Source organism: Cydia strobilella, chromosome 22 (genome assembly GCF_947568885.1).
Source record: "Cydia strobilella chromosome 22, ilCydStro3.1, whole genome shotgun sequence".
NCBI classification, from domain to species: domain Eukaryota; kingdom Metazoa; phylum Arthropoda; class Insecta; order Lepidoptera; family Tortricidae; genus Cydia; species Cydia strobilella.
In genome coordinates, this window is record NC_086062.1 from 6147702 (window position 1) to 6166359 (window position 18658).

The window sequence follows — 18658 nt, forward strand, 5'->3', positions numbered from 1 at the left end:
CGACCAAAAACTGCAGCTTCGACCTTCTGTCGGTGACAAACAGGCGACGCGATGTGACAGGGCGGTCAGGTGTCGCCATTATCGACTGCCCATGGCATTTCCCGCCTTCTTGTAGTCGCAGGGTTGTACGCACTTGCTAGCGTTCTCGCCATGTCTAGAGTGGTACCAGCAGATGGGGAATTTCCTATAACTGGACTGAGACCTGGTGCTGGAACGACTCTGTCTTCTGGAGCGGCTAGGATTCCTTGAGCGGGATCGCCTTCCTTCGCGACCCACCTTCAAGGCTTGAACCTCTCTCCTGAGTGCGGCTATCTCTCTTGCCAAGGCGTCATTACTGGAGCCTGGTTGCTCGGAGCTTGCAGAAGCGACGTGCGATGAACAAGCGCAGCGTGGGCCGATGTCATGGACTCTGTCAGCAAGGTCTGCGATAATGTCCAACGAAGCATCTGGATGCCCTGCGAGTACAGTTTGGATGCTCGCGGGTAATCTGTTCGTCCACATCATACGTAAAACGTCGTCCGATATGCGCTTAGCTGCTAGAGCCTGCAGGTGACGCAGGAACTGAGATGGCTTACGGTCTCCTAGCTCTTCATGATGCAGGAGTTGCTGGATCTGTCGCTCGGTGGTGTCGCTCAGCCGACTGATGAGTTCGCTTTTCAGCTTGGCATATTTGCCAGTTGCCGGTGGATTAGTAATAATGTCCCTGACCTCTTTCGCAAACTGCCGATCTAACTGGCTGACGACATAATGAAATTTTGTCAGGTCATTGGTGATGCCGGCTATGTCGAACTGACTCTCGACCTGCGAAAACCAAATTTCGGGTTCCTCCGGCCAAAAAGGCGGAAGCCGTACTCCGACTTTAAAAATTTCGGATGACGGACTCGGCAATGTAGTGGAATTAAGCGGCGCGGTAGTGTCGGATGGTGCAGTGGAAACAGGCACTCCCGCCGGTACTTGTGTGATGGGCGACATAGCGGTATTTCCTTTGTCTATTTTACTCGACACTTCTACGTACGGTTTTCTGGTAATATCCTCTTGATCCTGTGTTCTTCAGGGGTCACCAGTATGGGGTGTTATGTAGCTCGTGGATACAGGTAGGGTGAGTGACGTATCTCAGCCACTTAAATTCAAACGCCCCACTTTCTCCAATAAATACTATAATTTCAATATATAACACAGAAGGAATGTTCAAAGTTCGGAAGATAACAACACAGAAGGTAACAGTACGGAAGAAAGATAGAAAAAGTAAATACAGCGTAAACAGGTCTAGCGGTCATCAGCGAAATGCGTTTCGCGAGGGTATCGTGCATAGACTGAGTGGGGTGCGGCGTTGGCCGGCCGACAAGGAGCTTGTCTCAAAACCGGCTTGCGGTGCGCGTTTGCATTGCACCCGACTTGTTGGCACCGTCAAGGATTTGACGGACGATATATAAATAGATGAATAAAATGTATATAAATAAATATGTGTATATATTAATATTATGTTCTATATAAGTGTAGGTATAAGTGTAGGTATAAGTGTAGGTGGGAAAGTAGCCCACAGCAGGATTGTTAAATTGCTCTGCCAATTGAATAAATTGTGCTTAAAATATCTTTGTATTTGAACACCTAGTGGTAAATTCACGCATAATGGTGCCCGTAACACAAAAACTTTTTTATGTTACAATAAATTTATCTTTAATGCTTTGTTTTTAGACAATATTGCAGCTTTGCAAATGTTACATTGATGAACATGTCATATGAATAATGACAGTGGCGCCACCCTGCACTTTTACAAGTTCTATAACTCGCATGTTAGCTGGATTTTTATTATGTCAATTAATATATACTTTATGGAGATCAGGCTACATGTTACCAACTGCATCAAAGCTATATGACGCGCTCATATCTACAGCGCGCTCGAAAGGCCTATTACTTTGCACATAGCCATTATTAGAAGATGACAAACCGTAACAAGTTGTTTGCAATGGTTGATTTGCAACCGAGCTAATTAAAGTTATCAAGAAACATTTTATCGTTTACATAACAAACGTTTTACATGGCAGACGCCCAAAACTGCAATGATTCGGCGTGTGATTCATATGCTAATGCATTGTTTGTTTATTATTAGCTTTTGTTTCAACAAGTGTCTAATGGGAATTATGAAGGTTATGTTGATTGGGAAATTACGTGGAAGTTTAATCGATATTTAACCGGTTGAACGGAAATATCAATCCGCTTCTTGATCTCGAGTGTTGCGTATTGTAGTTGTGTATTTTTGTAGAAACATGTGTAGCCATCTATTAGATTAGAATGAGCTGATGATATCGTTATAAACTAACTTCAATTACTTTGGATGGTTTTGTTTACTTTTATCATAATTACTAGTGGACAGGAATATACTATACTTAGCTAGTCAGATTGCCCGCGCGTCGTTGAACATGTTAAGGCAGGTAACAAATTGAGCTACATTGCGGCAAATTTATCATCACTGTTTACCCGTCTAAAAGGGTCGGTTGCACCAGACTGCTTGTCATCGTTAAAGAGTTCGCAAAATTTTATTGTATGGAAAGTTTCATAGTAAACCGCCGCGGCGCGCCGAGTGACGTTGATCAGTCTATCAGTGTGGATGGAGCGACTGGCACTTAGAAAGGCATCTAGATAATTTACTGTTAGAATACTATCCTTTCTTAACAAGAGACCAGGAGCGGTATTCGACATGCGTTAAGTGACGTTTCGTGTTGAACTTCAGTTGAATGGAAGAAATCGTGTGTTGTCAAATAGGTAAATTTGACATTAGCAATCCACAGTTAGGTGACAACGAAACCAAACCGAACCACGCAGAGTTCAGAGCCATTTTAAACCGTATAGTAGTAAGAAAACAAAGTTGATTTTTGTTGCATAATTTTTTCAATGAATGAGTTTTGGTGTACAACCAAATGATACTTTCCACAGTTGATGATCAAATGATTCATTCCACTGTTGAACTGATGTTGAAGCCGAAACTGACAGTTGTGCATCTCGAATAGGGCCCCTGAGATAACCGCGGCTGTCCGATCCACGGCCGAAGCGATATTTTTCTATTTTTCCCAAAATTGATTCCTTAAAAGTTTGTCTTCTTTTTAGGGTTCCGTACCCAAAGGGTAAAAACGGGACCCTATTAACAAATACTATAACAGAATAAAATAAATATTTAAGTGGGGCTCCCATACAACAAACGTGATTTTTTTGCGTAATGGTACGGAACCCTTCGTCCGCGAGTCCGACTCGCACATGGCCAGTTTTTTTCGTTACTTTGTTGTTTTGTAAGTTTGATTTGTGTTTATTTTTAGTTGGTCTGCATTGACTTACAAGAATGTTGTTTCAGGGCCGCGACGCGTCGCGCGCCGGCCGCGGCGCCACCGCCGCTCATGGAGGGCGAGGCGCTGGCGTCCCGCTTGTTGGAACTACAGCCGCAGGGCGCCAAGTTCGCGGCGTAAGTACATTGGCTCTCTTAATATCTTAGGGTAGTCTGGGGGGACGTACGAGCGAGGTGTTCATGTCAAACGTACGCGAGCGAACTATGACGCCGCCGACCACTCTGCCCGCGCCACAAATGCTCAGTAGGACGCTCGCCACTCAGGCCGTAAACTTACCCCCTTTATTCTTAAAACTTAACGGGCTTGATTTAGTTAAATTATGTTTTATCCCTTTCTTACAAATACATAAGTTAAAATGACAGATAAAGACAAACGATTCATAGCTAATTCAGGCCAGTAACGCATTTATGAATAACAACATTAAACTTTGGTCTCCGGGAGACGCTGTGTGTGTGTGTGTGTGTGTGTGTGTGTGTGTGTGTGTGTGTGTGTGTGTGTGTGTGTGTGTGTGTGTGTGTGTGTGTGTGTGTGTGTGTGTGTGTGTGTGTGTGTGTGTGTGTGTGTGTGTGTGTGTGTGTGTGTGTGTGTGTGTGTGTGTGTGTGTGTGTGTGTGTCTTGACTTTTTTTTTGGTCAATAGGTACTACGTCTATCACTTCATGCTACACTAGCACTAGTAGCTTCCCTCAAGAAGAAAAAGATAATATCGCATCCACATTATACGCCGTAACCACTAATGAAAATAAGCTTTTGTTTTTACAATATGTATTTTTTCTTACCCATAAGTGGCATAAGTATAGGCAAAGATAGATATAACTCCGTAATAGATGGATACAGTTTAAGGAAAAAACGTGCCTCGAAAATCACGACAATTTGATTCTCGATCAGATGTCGCTACTACCTTTGGCCTACTCTCGTATAGAGGGCGTTGACGGTTTCGTTTGTTATTTAACAATTTTAACGCATATCAGTGAAAGAACCCGGGTCAAAATAATAAAAATAATTAATGCAAATAAAAAAAATCAATTATCCATATTTAAATACATTTTATCGTATTTTTATAAATCTTCATTTTTAGTTTTAAAGTGTGTCGATAGATGGCAGTGAATTTACTGTGGTTACAAAATTTACTATGACAGTACCGCTCTAATATTATATCCTCTTTGGTATAGGTATGCCTAGAAGTAGTTTTTGGTATAGGATACATATTCTCAAATCTTAAACTGCATGACTTTCTCGTCGACTCCCAGATGCATAAAGATGTCAGCCAAAAACGGCCTTAAACTTAAGTTGAGTGTTGTATTATTTTTGCAGGCCAGTAATAATCGAGGTGCCTATCTTCACATCTTCGTGCAAAGAGCGAGAGATCGTCATCCTAAGATCAGACACCGGCGACACTTGGCAGGACCACTATCTGCATAATAATGACAACCCTATGATACAGGTAATAGAACTCAAATTACTTAAACACTGTTTAGATAATGGGACCTGGGCCACTACCACTAACTGCACCATAAAGAACCCAAAGATTCGGGCAATATACCTCAAATCACTTCGATACGTTAACGGTCCCCGGCAAGCTCGGTTCTCCATACAAACATAGTTCCGCTCTCATTTTAAAACGACTAGCTAGATTGCTCTGAAACTTTGTACTTACAATAGGATAAGGTATATCTATGACTGTAATTAGTTTATGTAGCTTCAGATACCATAGTTAAAAAAATACAGCGAATTTAAGTTTTTCATGCAAAACTTGTTTTTGCTCTATTTCGTTTGTTTTATAAACTGTAGCTATATAAACTAATTATAGACCTAGATATACCTCATGTCATTGTATGTGTAAAGTTTAATTACAATCCAACACGTAGTTTTAAAATGAGAGCGGAACTACGTTTGTATGGGAAGGTGCAATTCGGCCGAGCCTGACGGGGACTTAAGTTTAGACAACGACATAATTTAACAAGACCACTGTCTGCACCATAATGGTAACCCAATGACATTGGTAATAAAACTCAAATACTCTGACACGTATACTTTAAACATAGGCAAGGCGTGGCAGGGGGAATGACAACACTATAATACTGGTCTTTATATATAAAAAAAAAAATATATAAAGAAACAGTCTCGTATATGTAACATTAGGTACAATTGTAGTTACTAATATTGTAGAATTACAGTTTCTTTAATTAAATTAATGTAAACCTAAACATTAAAACATTAAATTTGAAAGTATTTATAGGAATTGTCAATTTGAATCGTTAATAACATTAACGGTGTGTTAATAAATAGTGCCAAAAAACTTTCAGTTATGCAAAAACAATATTAAAAACAATATGTAGAACAATATGTAAATGTAAAACCGATATTATGGCTGTTGAATACATTTTAAGGATAGGTAATCGTTTAAAGTTACATATTGTAATGTATCTAATCACAAATACTTGTAACATAATCAGAACTAAGGACGTTTTTAATCATCATATTTATTTTCAGGAAGCGTTACATCGCGAACGACTTGAACACGGCACTTCTGGCGAAACACTGGGCGAAAATGGCGAACGAGTGACCAGAATTATTACTTGCGACTTCCCACATTACTTGGCCGTCGTTTCACGTGTACGACAAGAGGTCCACATCATCGGGCCAGAGGGCGGCACTGTTTCCAGCTCGCATATACCACAGGTACAGAATGCAGTTTTGTTGCATTTTAAAAATAAAACAATGTTTCCTTTAAGCAAAATGAGCTAACTTAAGGTTTTAAGGCACTTTCCCTCCAGGGCCCATTCATTCTTTCCACAAGGTATATTAAATTTTTTGTTTGTTAGAAAGAGATAAAATTAACAGAATTCTGCTAAGCTATATTAATAAGGAGGTTATTATTATCATTATTTTTTTGTTATTAAGTGTTTCAAGTTTTAAGTTTAAAGTACCAGTAGTTCACCTACTCTCTAATTGTTCAAAGCACAAACCCACTTTCTCCCACATGTTAGCTTAGTTTTGTTTTATTTAATTTTCCCTGGTTGCCCTGAAAACCAGCGCCATGGCTAAATATCTTAGTCATCGGCATATGCTGAGTGGCGTCCATTTTGTTGTTAGAATATATTAGAATAAGACGTAATAAGGTTAAGTTTTATGTTTTACACCAAATAAAGTATTTTATTACTATTTCTATAATAATAATAAATGTTTTCTACCAGGTCCAAGCGCTATTCCCCCCGCAAGCGCTCACTAAACGTATCCGCGTGGGCGTGCAGGCACACGGCGCGCCGGCCGCGCTGCGCAGGCGCGCGCTGCCGCGGCACGTGGCCGTCGCCCCCGTCATTACCGTGGAGCCCCGGCGGAGGAAGTTCCATCGCTCCATCACGTTGACGTCACCGCTGCCCAAGACCGAGGTATATATAATAACGTATATGGGTCCCACATACCTATTAGATTATAGAAGTCAAAAGTAGCTTTCCGCTCTGTCCGTCCGTCTGTACCTATGTATGCTTAGATCTTCAAAACTATGCAACGGATTTTGATGCGGTTTGTTTTAATAGATAGAGTGATTCAAGAGGAAAGTTTATATGTATAATTTGTAAAGGTTTTGTGTAAATTAGTTGAGCTACCCGTGCGGAGCCGGGGCGGGTCGCTAGTTAGATTATAGAAGTTAAATTTTCTGAATGTACCCTTATAAATAAAAGTACTTATGTACATTCTGTTAACTGCACAGTGCACACGATCAGTTGTGAAGGAGTGACAACTTTTATTTTAATATCTTTGTATGACCCACGTATTGACACAAATCAGTAAAACGCCAATATCCAATGGAAAGTAGGGAGTAGTATTACAGTTACAAAGTCAAAAGTCTAAAACATTCTGTTTCATCTTGTTGTATAAATTAAGCAAATAATTGTGATTTTTCATTCATCTTGCCATTTTTTTGATAAACCGAGCGGTTATGCCCACTAACATAGTTTACAAAATTGGTAGGGTACGGATATATAACTTTTAATATTTTTACTTTTAATATTCTTACAGAATGGACCCCACGACAAGCAATCCACGTCAACCCTGCGACTGCTGTGTTCCATCATGGGCGGGCAGGCGCGCGCTGTATGGGAGGACGTCACTGGTTCAACCCCTCTGACGGTCACTGATGATTGCGGATCTTTTACTACCACCGTCTCGGCCAGGTACCATCTCCACGTTTCACAGCCAAAAAGCAACACTGATTTCACAATTGATTCGAAGAGGGAAAGTTTAACACGTCGCGTGAGCACATTTGACTGACAGCCTTTAACTGAGCGAACGCAGCCTTCGCCTTTATCCTGTTGTCGATGTTTTCATCCGCTCCACCTTTGCAGGATAATACGCTCCCCAGGTACACATACTTGGACACCGAGTGTAGGCTCTCGCCCCCCAGTGACAGCCGACTTGATTTAACTCGCATGCTGGCTGACTTTAGTCTACAACTAAAGGATCACAATCTACGTAAATTCTCCGACTGCTGTCCCGTTATAAGGCGCACAATTTATGGGCAAACGTAACTGGATCGACGCCACTGGGGATTTCTTACTCTACTGCGTGCGCTACATGCAAGTCTAACTATTACGTCAATGACACAAATACTACCATCCGCGTCAGCCGTTGAAATGCTGGGGCCCTATTCGAGATGCACAACTGTCAGTTTCGGCTTCAACATCAGTTCAACAGTGGAATGAATCATTTGTTCATCAACTGTGGAAAGTATCATTTGGTTGTACACCAAAACTCATTCATTGAAAAAATTATGCAACAAAAATCAACTTTGTTTTCTTACTACTATACGGTTTAAAATGGCTCTGAACTCTGCGTGGTTCGGTTTGGTTTCGTTGTCACCTAACTGTGGATTGCTAATGTCAAATTTACCTATTTGACAACACACGATTTCTTCCATTCAACTGAAGTTCAACACGAAACGTCACTTAACGCATGTCGAATACCGCTCCTGTGCTCTGATTCTGATGTAAAAAAATTTTTTTAGTTTTTGCTTAGCTGAAAATATTATAATTTATCTAAAGGCTTATTGTGTGAAAGGAGGCAACTAGCAACCTGAAGACTTTGCTAGGCTTCGTGGAGGAGCTGGGGTGGTTAGAGTAGCGCTACCTCGTTTCACGCAAAATAGGCACATTGGATGTCGATTTGCGGAAAATGCCCAGCAAAACTAACTAACTAACTAAAGGGTTATTGTCAGAGATGTAACTAGTCATTTTCTTTCAGATTCTGGTTGATGAACTGCCAGAATGTCAGCGATGCCACTAAACTAGCGACGGAACTTTATAAGTAAGTGATTTAGATATATTTTTTTTTGCTTCTCTGTATCTTTTGTACCAACAATACCAACATCTACCGTGAAACTAGGTCATTAGGACCTGGACAACCAGGAAACCTCTTTAAGTCAAGTGACAGCTTCGGGCCCTTGGGGACAGAATACCTCTATAAAGTCTATAATACCAATCATCCAGGTTTCAATGTACTTAAAGATTTTGTTTATAATATCCCTTAAGGTCATAACGCACTAGCGGTTAACCACGGGGGCGGCTAACCGCGCGGCTAGCCGCTTTTCCAGTTCAATATGCAACCGCTTGTGATCGTATGCACTTAACCGGCTGTGGCGACTGCAGCCGCGCGCGTTAAAATCCTTAGCCTGTTACTAAGTACACAAATGATTCTTAGTTTATTCAAAAACCGTCTCATAAAAATAGCATTTCTTTATATAATTTATTTATTGTTTCGCGCAGAGAGATGTTGTTGGTGCCATTCGAGGTCCGCATCGTGGTGCTGGGCAAGCGGCTGGACGCGCTGGAAGGCAGGCTGCTGGTGCTGTACATCACCGATAGATACGCGTATGAGACTCTGCTGCAGCAGGTATGTTTACAAGTATATATATGTTGTGTTTATACTAAAATATTCAGATTTCGTGGCTGACGCTGGCGTGGGTTATAGCCGTGAACCACTTAATTTGGTATTATTCTAAAGGGACCCACTGATTACCAGTCCGCCGGACGATATTAGCCTGTCAGTTAGAACAAAAAGTTGACAGTTCCGAACAACTGACAGGCCAGAGACTGCAGGCGGACTGGTAATCAGTGGGCCCCATAAGTCCGCATCGTGATTCTGGGCAAACGTTTAGACGCCCTGTCGAGCTAGCATTTGATTGGCGCGAGAGTATTACGCCGCGACATGGACTAACCGTCCCCTTTTAATTTATACAGTTAGTAAAAGACGGGTAGTCTATCTCGCGGCGCGAGATACTGTCGCGCCAATCATGTGCTCGGCCTACTGGAAGGCAGGCTGCTAGTCCGATCACTGACGATACAAGATAGGTACAGTCAATTGCATAAATATATATACATTCTCAAAAATATGTGTACGCTCTTACACCTTAGACAATAAAGTCGTGTTCACACATTTTTGAGCCATTTGTCTGGATCGATATTTTTGCCTTCGACTGTTAGCATACGAGACTGCTACAGCAGGTATGTTTACAAGTTGAAATATGTTAGATTCGATCTATAGCTTTCTTGGGTGACGGCAGGACTATTACTGTGAATCACATCGTTCGTCCGCTGCTTACTTGCTCGCTGCGGACATGGGGTTAGCGAAAGAGACGGTGTTGTATATATATATAGTCAGTTGTATCAACAAATCACTACATAGTATAAAACAAAGTCGCTTCCTGCTGTCTGGATGGATGTCTGTCCCTATGTATGCTTAGATCTTTAAAACTACGCAATGGATTTTGATACGGTTTTTTTTAATAGATAAAGTGATTCATGTGGAAGGTTTATATGTATAATACATCAGCATTGCACTCGTGCGAAGCCGGGACGGGTCGCTAGTAAAGTTATAAAATAGGTCAAGATGTCAATGAAACAAAGTGTCTCAATGATATAAAATTTATTACGTGGATGTTATAAGCGTAGCGTAGATTAGAAATTTTCCTAAACCAAGTTAATATGGAAATTCATTAACGTGGCCTATAAAACGCTAATGAGTTTAATTCCAATAAGGAATATTTCAATGATCTCTCGTGTATGTCGGTTGTCTACTGTTTGAAACATTACTAATAATAACAAAGTGATATGACACTGTTATATATTATTGTTGTGATTGTAATAGCGGTGGTACTTTTTATTCATTTGTTCTCTGTACCGTTATTATTAAAAAAACTCGCCAGGCATTAAGATCGTCTTTTGACTTACTACTTCTATTTACTACTTCTACTTCTCCTATCTATGCCATAAAAAAATGGAAAGCTAATTCGTGATGGTGAGTAAGGTTGCGTCCGAGTGTATACTTTATTTACTAAACGCTATGTTGAAATCGTATTTATACGTATTAAAAATAAAGTCTTGAAGCTGCTTATAGAAATGTAAAAAATGATGGTAAAACAATATGTATCTTAGATGAATTCATTATGATGTCGCAGCATGCGTTATCATACTAACGAATCGTTTTGACGTTTCATAAAGATCAATCTTTATCTCGAAAAGCTCAACAAGCTTCAATCTAATTAGAACCCTATAAAGTAGCATTCCTTTTCTTCAAAAACGAAATTCATCGCAATTTACTTATAGAACAAGATACAAATTAAAAAAAGGGAAATTTTGCACGGTCGGCCTCACGCAATTAATGCTAAGCACAATCTTTGGTTAATAATTGTTTATTCTCCGGCAGGAGCACTACACGGAGGTGGCACACTCCACTTCTGTCAAGTTCCTGGACAGCAAGGAGGTGTACCTGGAGTTCAGCGGGAACCTGGTGCCTGTTACCAAATCCGGCTCCCAGCCCATGTTTAAGTTCGAGGTATGTATCTCAGTAATTTTTTTTCTTTATGATCTAGGAGGCAAACGAGCAGACGGATCACCTGATGGTAAGCGATTACCGCCGCCCATGGACACCCGCAACACCAAGGGGTTCTAAGTGCGTTGTCGGCATTTAAGATGGGAGTACGCTCTTTTCTTGAAGGTTTGAAGGTCGTATCGGTCCGGAAATACCGCAGGCGACAGTTCATTCCACAGTTTAGCTGTGCGAGGCAGGAAGTTTCTGGAGAAACGCACAGTTGAGGACTGCCGACCATCTAAGTGGTGAGGATGGTAATGTTGTCGCTTAATTAACTGCCGTAATTTGTATCGTCTGGACTGGCCTGTTTCATATTTTCAATTTAAAATCAAAATTTATTAGTTTCCCTCTTTTGATAAGTTTTTCCTGCGTATCGCGAGGTTCGAGAGTTAAAAGTGCGATATTTCCAAGTCCTCATTTACCTTCTTATTTTCATTAGTACACTGGACCTGTATCACCTTAATCTTACATTTCTATCCAATTGTCTTTGTATATGTAACTATGTGAGGTGTGCAATAAATCGTATTGTATTGTATTTCGTTTTTGCCTGGTTTATTTATGATTTTCCTGTTTCACAGGCATTCAAGGACAATCGTGTGGAGTTCCCAGTGCGAGTGAAGCACCACGAGGAGAGCCCCTCCGGACGCATTTACTTCATGAACGAACCTAAGGTTAGTTTAAACCAAGGGTCTGACACTCTTGATAGAGAAAGATAGTCTTATTGCGATCCCTATAAGAGGAAAGAGAAAATAGTGTGGTCGCTCGGTGGCGCGTCTATAACTTGTATATACTATGTCTATGATTTAAACTGGTATAAGAAAAGCGTGTTATTGTCTTGTTTCGATTTAGGCTATAAGGTGGCACACCCTCTAACATGCAAAAGAGTGTGCGTAAACTGTAGGGGGCAGCACCTAGTGTTTATTGGCGTGAAGTCTCATTGTCTAGTCTAAGTTTTACAAACAAGATTACAAATTCTCCAGCGCAAAAGCGATAATATTAGTGAGTCATTTCATTCTAAAACGAATTCTAATGAAGGAACTTATCGAAGTTGTTAGTTGATGTTTCCTGTTGTGGCAATCGTTTATCGTTAAGGTCAATCGAAAATTAAATAATAAATTAAAACTATCATGTGAAACTCACTCACTCACTCACTTATCACTTATCGATCAGCGTTTACTATTAACAAAGATAGATATAACTCCGTAATAGATAGATACAGTCTAAGGAAAAAACGTGCCTCGAAAATCAAGAAAATTTGATTCTCGTTGAGAGGGCGCTACTAGTTTTGGCCTACAGTCGAATAGATGGCGTTGACGGTTTCGTTTGTTATTTAACAATTTTAACGCATATCAGTGAAAGAACATGGGTCAAAATCATAAAAATAATTAATGCAAATAAAAAAATCATTTATCTATATTTAAATACATTTTATCGTATTTTTATAAATCCTCATTTTTAGTTTTAAAGTGTGTCGACAGATGGCAGTGAATTTACTGGGGTTACAAAATTTACTATGACAGTACCGCTCTAGTATAAGTTACTCTATGCTATTAAGGAGTGACGACTTGATTAGATGTCGTAATGCAGTGTATGATTGCAGGTGGCGAAGGGCGAGCAGTCGCAGACGCCGGCGTGCGTGCTGGACGTGGAGCTCCCCGACAGCGTGGCGCCGCGCGCCGGCAAGAGCCAGGTCGACTACCTCAACCTCGACCAGTCCGGTATGCACTCTCTCTTTTTTTTGTGACATTGTTTTATTTGTTAATGTTATGTTCTTTTATTTTATTTCTGTTCTAATGTTAAGTTAACGATATTTTAGTGAAAGCCTTTGTTTTATCCTTTTGTGTAAAATACTGTGTCTTTTCTAAAAGAAATAAATATATCTAATCTAATCTACACTTTTAATAGCCTGGCAAACCAAATTTGTCAGTAAATAAGAAAGAACAAAAATTGTATAGTCATCCTTTCTTTTGGGTGCTACTAGCGTAAGACAAAGACAGTATGATTCTCTCTATCTATGTTTGAAATGAGACAGTCCCTGGCTAAACTATATTTACGGTGAGATATCGGCATCGGGCAGAAAGTTCACCGAACACGCTCACCAGCTCACCACCTGTTCCTTTTTTGTTCTCGCGCCATCTGACATGGATACGGGCAACTTTGTTACTGTAGCGGCACTACTGCATGCGTTAGCTAGCACACTATAACATTGTAATAAAAACATAATAGATTTCTGCTTGATAAACTATTAAGCCCCTTTGAAGCGGGTAAAAAACCGATATCGATCGGCGAGCACGAGTCCCGGACCCGAACGAGAAAACATGAAATTCATACAATTTTTTTCTCGGATTTCTTGAAGGTTTGAAGAAGCTACAGGTTGATTCACGAAAGCTGACACGAATGGAATGAACGAAACTTTCATTGTATGAGTGACACCTGTATCTGACTGTATGTCAGAGCCACCATTTTATAGGTTAATGTGATACACGCACAGGTATTTTCATTCACTCATTCATTCCATTTGTGCCAGCTCTTGTGAATCGAACTGTAGATACAAGTATATACACGTTTCTTATGTAAACAGTCAAATTAGTTGCCTTGAGCCTCGTCTGGCAAATGTATTTGTGGTTTGTCAGAAAAATATGCATATGCTTTTTTATTTACTTAAATGCTTGTGTGCAGGCTTCGACGCGCTAAAGGATGAGCTGAGCTTCCACAGCTGGGATCACCACCATCACCACGGGCCTATTGCGCCACCGCCGCCACCGCCGCTCAACGGACACACAGACGACGTTCGTATTTCTACAATTCGATGACACAATCACTAACATAACAGACTACTTCTCATACTTAACGGAATGACCCTTATTGTACGTCTCCTAAATGGTTTGTTAGTATGCTGTAACTAAACATTTTCTTTTGAATTTCTCTCTATCTCTCCTTTTTTAAATGTCTTTAGCGTAACACATAAATTCACAGTCATTACCTAATTAACCATCAATTTGACCTGGAATTAAGAGGACTGAAATATATAATATTGTACGTATTGATACTAAAAAGTAGTTTCAAAATAGTAAACATTTTTTGAATTCTGTGCAGGACTTGATTATTACGAACGGCGACGTGAAATATCCTACTAAGGACTCCGAAGATGCAGTCATCAAACCACAACGTACGTATTCCTTACTATTGTAACTTGATATTTGTTCCCGTTGATTACAGATCGATTAATTTAAAACATAGTAAAAATCAGGACACTATACTATAACTGTTATTTTGAAATAATTTATTACTAAATTAAGCAATGTTGTTACAGCCAACGGTGACACCAATCACGTCGACCCAGACAAGGTCAAAGCCACATTCGACTCCGATGAGGACAAAACTCCCATGAACACCCTTGAGAAAGGCGACAAGGAGAAGGGCAAGAAGAAGGAGGGCTTCCTCGGGGGCCTCGCCGACAAGGTGAAACACGTATTCAGCCACAGCCAGGACGAGGACGACAAAGACTCCCCCAAACCAAAACCCAGAGAGTCCAAAGAAAAAAGCCCACCGAAACAAAAGAAAGACAAAAACTCACCAAAACGAGAAGACAAAGAAAAGAGCCCGCCTAAACAACAGAAAGAAAAAACCCCTCAACCTGAAGAAAAAGAAAAGACACCACCCAAACCTGCCCCTAGACTCATTAGCGAAGATTTACTCGAAAAAGTCGATGATATATTCAAGGATCTCAAAACGAAACCGCATCAAAAGGACAAAGAAGAAGATCTCAATAGTGAAGTGTACACAACTCGCCTTGTTGTTGATGAAGACAGGCCGGCAAACTTGCAAAATATTACCGAAGAAGTGTACGAGCAATATGCTAACATGCAGCCGGTAGAAACGCCTATGAAAGTTCCCAAGAAAGACCCCTTCGCGTACCCTACCGTGTGCTGCGATGGCCCGAAGGGACCCAAGCATAGTCACGAAGAAACCTCTACCTTACTCGATCAAATTGAGCAAGCTAAATTCGCCGCACATGAAAAGTTACATGACGTTGGCGACAAAGTACAAAGCAATGTAGATGAAGGTGTTGCTAAGTTGGGACAAGAAAAAGATAAGTTACAGCGCCAAGCCACTGAATTAAAGGACGATCTAATTATAAAAGAAGAAAACTTCATAAAGAGTGCTAAAGATCACGCTAATGACGCTAAACACGCAACTGAAGACGGTATTAACCAGCTCGCGGAATCCGCGCATACAGCTCACAATGACATGAACGCTAAGGCTGCGCTAGTCCAGTCGAATATTGCCAACGAATTTGACAACTTTAACACCTCAACAAACGATGCTTATGAGAATGTCGCTTTTGCTGTAGGCGATACTAAAAATAATTTAATCAACAAAGCTAATACAATGGATTTCCTTGCGCAAGAACAAGCGGAAGAGCTAAGGAACAGAAGCCATGAGCATATGTCACAAATCGGACAAAAGGCGAAAGAAGGCGCTAATGCTGTCAGCGACACCTTCCACGCAGTACAAGATAATGTTAACCACAAAGCTCAGGAACTTAAAGCAGGTGCTAAAGAAACCGCCGATAATATTAAAGATAAAACGAACGAAAAATTACACGACCTTGGTGAATCGATAGACAGCGCTAAAGAAAAAGCCGAAGACGCCGCCGCGGACCTTAAGTCTAAAGCTGGAAAAGAAAAAGACAAAGCGAAGAAAGAGGCTAAGAAAGCTAAGAAGGAAGGCAAGAACTTTATTACTGGCCTAGTAAGCAACATTTTCGGAGAGAAAGAAAAGATCGAAAAGGAAGTGAAAGGAAAAGTTTCCGAAGGAAAAGATGCAGCTAACAACTTGTTAGATGAAGCGTCGGCTAAAAAAGACGAAATCAAGGAAGCCGTTGAACATAAACACGAGGAACTAAAAGATGGTGCTAACCACTTAGCTGAAAATGTAAACGACAAAGCTAAGGAAGCTGAAAAGGCGTTACACGATAAGAAAGATGAGCTACAAAAAGCGGCACATGACAAAAAGGAAGATGTTAAACATGCTGCCCAAGAAGTCGGCGATGCTATACACAGTAAAACTCAAGAGGTTAGTCAGGCCATACACGACAAGAAAGAAGAGGTCGGTAAGGCAGTAAGTGACAAAAAGGAAGAAATCGCTAACGCTGTTCACGATACTACGGAACAGGTCGGGCAGGCTATTCATGATAAAAAGGAAGCCATTCAGGATAAGGCACAAGAGGTTGGCAAAGCTATTAATGATAAGACGCAGGAGGTTTCTAGTGCAATTAAGGACAAAGCTAACGAAGTAAGCACGGCTATTCACGACGAGAAGGAAGCGGCAGCACACGCTGCTCACGAATTCGGCCAAGCTGTTCACGACAAAACGCAAGAATTTTCCAACGCTGTTTATGATAAGGCTCATGAAGTTGGCACAGCGATCCATGATAAGAAGGATCAGGTTTCACACGCTGCCCACGAGTTCGGCCAGGATGTTCATGACAAAACACAAGACGTTTCGAATGCTGTTCATGATAAGGCTCACGAAGTTGGCTCAGCGATCCGAGATAAGAAGGAACAGGTTTCACACACTGCCCACGAATTCAGCCAAGCTGTTCACGACAAAACACAAGACGTTTCGAATGCTGTTCATGACAAGGCGCACGAAGTTGGCTCAACGATTCATGATAAGAAGGAAGAGGTTTCAAATGCTGCTCACGAATTTAGCCAGGCTGTTCACGACAAAACGAAAGAAGTTTCGAATGCTGTTCATGATAAAGCGCATGAAGTTGGCTCAGCCATTCACGACAAAACAGATGCAACCAAGCATGCACTACAAAATAAAGCATCAGAACTAGAAAACGCAATGCACGACAAAAGGGAATCAATCGAAAACACTATCCACGACAAGAAAGCACAATTACAAAATGTCACTGAATCAGAAATGGACAGAATACGACAAACCGCCGAACAAACCACTGAACACATCAAGAAATCAGCTGAAGATACAATCAACGCTGCTGCTGACAAAAAAGCAGAATTACACGCGAACCTGTCAAATAAATTCGATGACCTACAAAAGAAAGGGCACGATGAATTACACCACATCCAAAACGCCGCAAGCGACAAGGTTAGCGATCTACAGAAGTCGTCTAAAAACGCGTTCGACCACGTTCAAGACTCGGCCTTAATTACTTTCGATAGAGTCGAAAGTTCAGCTAAGGACAAAGTGAGCGACGCGAAAGACCAATGGGAGGATTTGCAGAGTTCCACCAGAGATACTTATGCTGATTTCAGGGATGACGTTCACGGCTTAGAAAGTTCTGCACAAGACACGCTACACAGCTTCCAAAGTTCTGCCGGAGACACGTTTGATAGCTTAGACGATTCGGCGAAAGAATTCTTGGGTGGTGTTCAGAGTTCGACTCAAAGTTTCGAGAATAATTCTAAGGAGTTATTCGGTGATATGAAGGAGTCTTTTGAGGGCTTCCAAGTCTCGGCTGAAAACCAGTTGGAGGACGTGAAAGGGGCTGCTAAGCACAGGTTGGAGGACAGTAAGGGTGCGGCGGCGGAGAGGCTAGAGGATGTTAGTGAGAGACTCGAGGGGGTGAAGGAGGGTGCGCAGGAGGGAGGGCAGGCGGTGGCGGACGCGGTGGCCAATGAGGCTGACAAATTCACAAGCAGTCTTAACGATTTGGGCAATTCCGTGTTTGGATCTTCGGGCAAAGGTGAGTTCTTTAGATCATTTTGCGTGAAGGTACTTTGAATCCTTTCCTTTGTGATTACTCTAGTTTATACAACGTATCGTCTACCTAATTTGTTCGAACAAAAAACATACCTACATTGTTTGTTCCCGTACACAAAGGGTAAAAACGGGACACTATTACTAAAACTCCGCTGTCCGTCTGTCTATCACCAGGCTGTATCTCATGAACCGTGATAGACACACCGTGATAGACCGTGACATTTGATCACAGATGATGTATTTCTGTTGCCGCTCTTGTCCGTTTTTTTTTTTACTGCTTTTCTTTCGTTTTAACGTGTTATAAAGAAAACTGCGAAATGGACATTTATTTGTAGGTTGTAGGTGCATTTAAATATTTATTTGTATTTGGTAAATACATTCCATATAATTTATTCTTGTTCGACATATTAAATATATACTTAGCCTAATTTTATTTTATTTTTCACAGGTTTCATGAAGGATTCCAGCACAAAATTATTAGAATCGGAGAAAGCACAGTCCTCGCCCTCACCACACAAAAAGGGCTCAGGGTAAGACACTTTCAATCACATACTTATATTATTTACACCAATTCGACGTACCTAAAGATCTGTGGCTTATCTTTTTAATTCGACGAAACAATCAATGAAGTGCAATAATAAAAAAATTGTTCGAAGTTTGCCCTCTTCTCTCAAAGTCGAAAACACAAGGATATTATCAAAGGTGCCTATTATTATGAAAC

General features: G+C 40.9%; 1 protein-coding gene across 1 annotated transcript in view; it reads left to right on the forward strand.

The window, feature by feature from the left end:
• LOC134751453 (ankyrin-1-like) overlaps nucleotides 1-18658 on the forward strand; it is a 111077-nt gene that overhangs the window by 89484 nt on the left and 2935 nt on the right. Inside the window, exons 21-34 of the mRNA XM_063686861.1 lie at nucleotides 3347-3454; nucleotides 4651-4780; nucleotides 5830-6018; nucleotides 6534-6728; nucleotides 7357-7511; nucleotides 8578-8640; nucleotides 9099-9225; nucleotides 11038-11166; nucleotides 11781-11873; nucleotides 12803-12920; nucleotides 13882-13991; nucleotides 14299-14371; nucleotides 14516-17920; nucleotides 18386-18467. Coding sequence (XP_063542931.1) covers nucleotides 3347-3454; nucleotides 4651-4780; nucleotides 5830-6018; nucleotides 6534-6728; nucleotides 7357-7511; nucleotides 8578-8640; nucleotides 9099-9225; nucleotides 11038-11166; nucleotides 11781-11873; nucleotides 12803-12920; nucleotides 13882-13991; nucleotides 14299-14371; nucleotides 14516-17920; nucleotides 18386-18467 — 4977 coding nt within the window. The remainder of the gene's footprint in view (nucleotides 1-3346; nucleotides 3455-4650; nucleotides 4781-5829; nucleotides 6019-6533; nucleotides 6729-7356; nucleotides 7512-8577; nucleotides 8641-9098; nucleotides 9226-11037; nucleotides 11167-11780; nucleotides 11874-12802; nucleotides 12921-13881; nucleotides 13992-14298; nucleotides 14372-14515; nucleotides 17921-18385; nucleotides 18468-18658) is intronic.